Source organism: Ctenocephalides felis, unplaced genomic scaffold (genome assembly GCF_003426905.1).
Source record: "Ctenocephalides felis isolate EL2017-DRISC unplaced genomic scaffold, ASM342690v1 CF-g0.4_SCAFFOLD_01886, whole genome shotgun sequence".
In the NCBI taxonomy this organism is placed as follows: Eukaryota; Metazoa; Arthropoda; class Insecta; order Siphonaptera; family Pulicidae; genus Ctenocephalides; species Ctenocephalides felis.
Window position 1 is genome coordinate 135,726,600 of NW_020538040.1, and position 4,470 is coordinate 135,731,069.

A 4,470-nucleotide genomic window follows, 5' to 3' on the forward strand; every position below is an offset into this window, starting at 1 on the left:
TGCTGATGCCAGGCCGGATGCCATGCGCGGAAAAGAAGCATTAATCGCCGCAGCAATGCGGGATCAATCAGGCCTAATGGTGGCGGTGGAAAAATTGGCAGCACGACAACATATTGTCGATGGAGTTTTGGAAACGGATCCAACTGCTACAGATGTATGGTTTTATGCTGTCGATCCCCACACCGATCGTATTTTGGAGAGAAACTCTAGCAGAATTCAAAGGTAAAAAATTAAATACTTGAAAACCTCATGTGTGGGGAGTACGAAGTTTTGATCTATAGATCCTTTTTAGATTGCATTTTGCATTATTTGCTGACGATTTGTATAAAATTACACTCTACGATGAATAATTCATTTTCAGGTCAATCTTGGAGGCCCGAGCACAATCTAATTTAACGTTTTTGGTATCTGGCGTTGCTCAGGCTACGGCCAAAGAAATTCACGACCCAGTGTCTCCTAATCCGCGGGTTGTGACTGCTATTGCCGTTGGATCTCAACTATTTCCCTACGCCCTTATTACTGTGGCTTGCGTTATTTTTGTACTGGGAGTTGCTGGTATAATTTATATATGCGTTTCGTGGAACAAGTAAGTGTTATTATTGAAATAACCAAATATATGGAATGTGAGCTATAATATTTCTATTTGGATTTGCTTAATATATATTTGCTTATGAAATGTGCAGAATAGAGTACTTTTAGATTTTGAATCTGAATATATAAAATAAAAAATTACATTTTATTTAATGTTGTTCGTTTTGTGTAATGTATATGAAGTAATACCATCATGGCTACTTAACACAGATTTTTCATAAGTTTTAAAAATCATTCCTTCAGCAAAAAATATAATTTATAAAAGAGTTAATGTTAGTTAAACTTGAATACATTGTTGATTCTATTTAAATTTTCAATCAGATACAAGAATTTCAAGCAACGAATGCAGCGCCAATATACTGCGCCGTCAAGTCCTACGCGCTACGACCAAGTTGGCAGTGGCGGTGGAGGCAGTGCAATTGGCGGTACCAACACGTTGGATGCAAGTCTAAAGGAATATGAAACTCAAGTATTGAACATGACTGTTCCACAGGACGACAACGATAGTTACAGCAATTTGCAAATAGACTTTACTACGAAGAATCATGCTTTCAGTTTGGACAACGTCAGCTACATCACTAAAGATAACGGTAAACTTATATGAAGAATTATTAAAACTTTTATGAAAGCAAAATTGGTGAAATGAATCAGCTATTGGTATAAATAACTGGTTTAAAATAATTTTCTCTAATAAAGTGTTGTACTGGAGACTAGATGTTTGGAATATTGAGTGGTTTTGAATCTTAAACAGTCCTCGCATTTTTGAAGATGTCAGGCAATACTAGTATTTATCTTAAAACAACAACAAAAAGTATCAAGACGATGAATACTCGATTCTTTCGAATATTTTCAATTGCAAAACATTAAAAGAGTACGTTAAAATAATTATAACTTTAATACAATATTATCAAATTAACAACCTTGATTAACGAGTATGGCCGACCCCAGAAACAACGAACTTTTTCTCAAGCCGAAGTCTGCACTTTTTTGAAAGGTTACTTTTCCTCTGATTACGGCAACATTGTTTGTTGAGCAAGATTGTACAATTAGCTTAGCCTAATTTGCAAATTACTCATTAGAAGAAAAGCGTAGTATTTCATTAAGAGTTATAGTTAAATTTTTATTCTCAGCTTGCCAACAAAGTCCAGCCAGCTCCGAAGCGGCAACGACGGCGCGCGCTTCAAGTGTAATTGGCGTCATGGATGACAACCGGAACACCATGAACACCTTTGGACGCAACCGCCTAAACACGTTTCAACGCAACAACACCACTCAGCAAGAAATCAACACATTGAATCGCAATAATCTCGCATTGGAACAACAGCATCACATGAATACAATCAACAGAAGCACCCTAAATAGGAATAAGAACCACTTGGCGGATAACATGAATACGTTGAATAAAAATGCAAGAAACTCTACCCATCATATGCCTTACGAAAATTCACACGATTTGCCGACAATGAATTCCATGTACCAAGGGTGAGTTTGGAATAGTAAAATATAAAAACTGATGCTAGATTATGTTACTATAATCTAGGCCTAATAAAATTAGGCCTTTGGACAGAACAAACGCGATAACCTTGTCTTTGGGAGTTTCTCTGCAAGGCTAAACTTTTTTTCACCATATAATTTACAACTGTTTTCAGTCGACATCTAGTAAATTTAAAGATAATATAATTATATTAGGGGGCGTCCATTAATTACGTGAGGTTTTCAGGAGGAGGGGGGGTTTGACAAAAAATCACGAAATATCACGTGGGGGAGGGAGGGGTATAGTAAGATATCACGTGTATTTATTCATCACCTAATTTTTTTTTAAAGAAGTCAAACAAATACACGTGATGATTGCTGGGGGAGGAGGGAGCTAATTTTGAATATAACCATGATACACTAAGAGGGAGGGGGGGTCCAAAAATCATTAAAAACTCGCTCACGTGATTAATGGCCGCCCCCTAACATATGACAAATAAATGGACAATAGTAGAAGTAGCCAGTGCTACTTCTATTTCTGAAAGTCTGAACTAGCCGTATTATTTATCCTTATCCTAGCAGTTTTTTTTCAACTATAAACCGCGTTATAATGTAGATGGTGTTTTGTGATAGTATCAAGGCCTAATTTTCTCCAATAGCGATAATATAATTGAACTTATTGAATTGGGAAAAGCTTTCGACACTTAGAAATTGCAGCGTGAGAGATGGAGACAAAATATTATAGTTATATCGTTAATCATCAAATACTTTGACAATACATTCTGAGTCTATCATTCAATAATATTGCTTTCAATAAATGCTTGATATTATACAAAATCAATCAGCTAATAGAGAATCAGAAATAATACAAAGTGTGCGAAGTAAATTGCAAAACGCTGATGCTGTGTAGTCATCTAGAGAATGTCATTGCATTTTTACCTAATGTTAAAAAAACTAGTAATATGTTTTCTTAATTATTCTGATTTTTGTCAACTGTTTGAATTATTCATTAATCTTAAAAACAATCTTAACGATCTTTAAAAAAAATTAAATCAAAACTTAAGTCAAAAGCTTTTGGATATGCATCTATCACTATAATATTTTTTCAACAATTGATAAATAGCAATCAGACAACATTTTTCTATAAGCTATTGTACTGATTTTTAGAACTCCTGTAAAAGTTATGTATACTTGGCATGATTGGAGGTCAGGCATTTTCAAATGATCAAGTGATCAAGCGATAAATGGATATCATACTGCTTGAAGTCAGGTTGTCCAAAACGCGAATTTAAATCCGAGACTTGATTACATGGCCGGATCTTATACTATAGTACCATGACACCACTACTTCAATTTTTGAGTACAATTTTAGAAAAAAATGTTTTTCTAGATTAGTAAAATTTTATTTATCCGATTATCTGTAATTCGAAATTGAAAATCAAAAACTTCACGAAATAGAAAAAAAATGAACATGCGTGACGTGGCGCAGTGATAGAAACCACAGCCTTGCAAATACAGGATATCTTTTTAAAATTCCGTGCTGCGAAAAACCTGATATCAATTAGCAACAGTTTCCATTTTCACATAGATCATATGTTTCCAAGAAAAAATAACTCAATCGTACATTGCTCCAAAGAGTTAATATATGATCACGATTAGTACTTCCAAAAAATACTAGATTGTATTATGTAAAATAGTCATTTAAGTCATTTAAGTTTAAACTAGGTAAGAATCTCGGAATTCGAGATACCCAGCTGTAAGTCTGTAAATACTTGTATATTGACACCTAAAAGTTGTCTCCAAACCTACATATGGTAGGGTATATGTAGGTTTTGAGACAACTTTTAAGGTGTCAATTCCAAGGTGAACTACTATAATGACTGGACTAAAATATAAGTTCAAAAATTAGCTAGCAGAATTATCACTCCTACTTATCAAAGTACTAAACTCTGATTAATGTTCCTTAAAATGTTGAAAAAAAAACGCTTCTATATATAATGCATCTTTTACAGAGACGACCACATTCCTAATGCGAGCAGCACTAATGACAATGTAACATTTGGAAAACGAGAGTACGGGCACATGGCTTATTCTTACATGAACGACAGGTCACCTGTCGAAACCACCACAGAGCTGTAGAAAAAAATTGGAAAATAGTGTCATACACCGATTTTCATATCCGTATATGAACATCGGTAAGTATCTGAGGTAGGCCCACACTTGAAATCGTGCCAACAAAAGAAAACATACATCTGGTCCTTTGTGTGCAATGCAATATTAAATATTTTTACACCGTTCAAAATATATGTGCACATGTAAATGCAAATATTGTGAGTGCCACATACTAGTATGTGATTTTTTGCGTAAGTGTAATTGTGAAGTGATTGGAAGTATCAAGCAAATAAT

The 4,470-nt window shown here is 34.6% G+C and overlaps 1 protein-coding gene across 1 annotated transcript in view; it reads left to right on the forward strand.

Annotated features, from left to right (window-relative positions):
- The window catches only part of LOC113375950 (cadherin-99C-like), a 67,849-nt gene extending 63,646 nt beyond the window's left edge, over positions 1 to 4,203 (forward strand). The window contains 7 exon segments of the mRNA XM_026615886.1: positions 13 to 222; positions 362 to 586; positions 913 to 1,181; positions 1,367 to 1,375; positions 1,722 to 1,786; positions 1,916 to 2,073; positions 4,077 to 4,203. Coding sequence (XP_026471671.1) covers positions 13 to 222; positions 362 to 586; positions 913 to 1,181; positions 1,367 to 1,375; positions 1,722 to 1,786; positions 1,916 to 2,073; positions 4,077 to 4,203 — 1,063 coding nt within the window.
- The last annotated feature ends 267 nt before the right edge of the window (positions 4,204 to 4,470 follow it).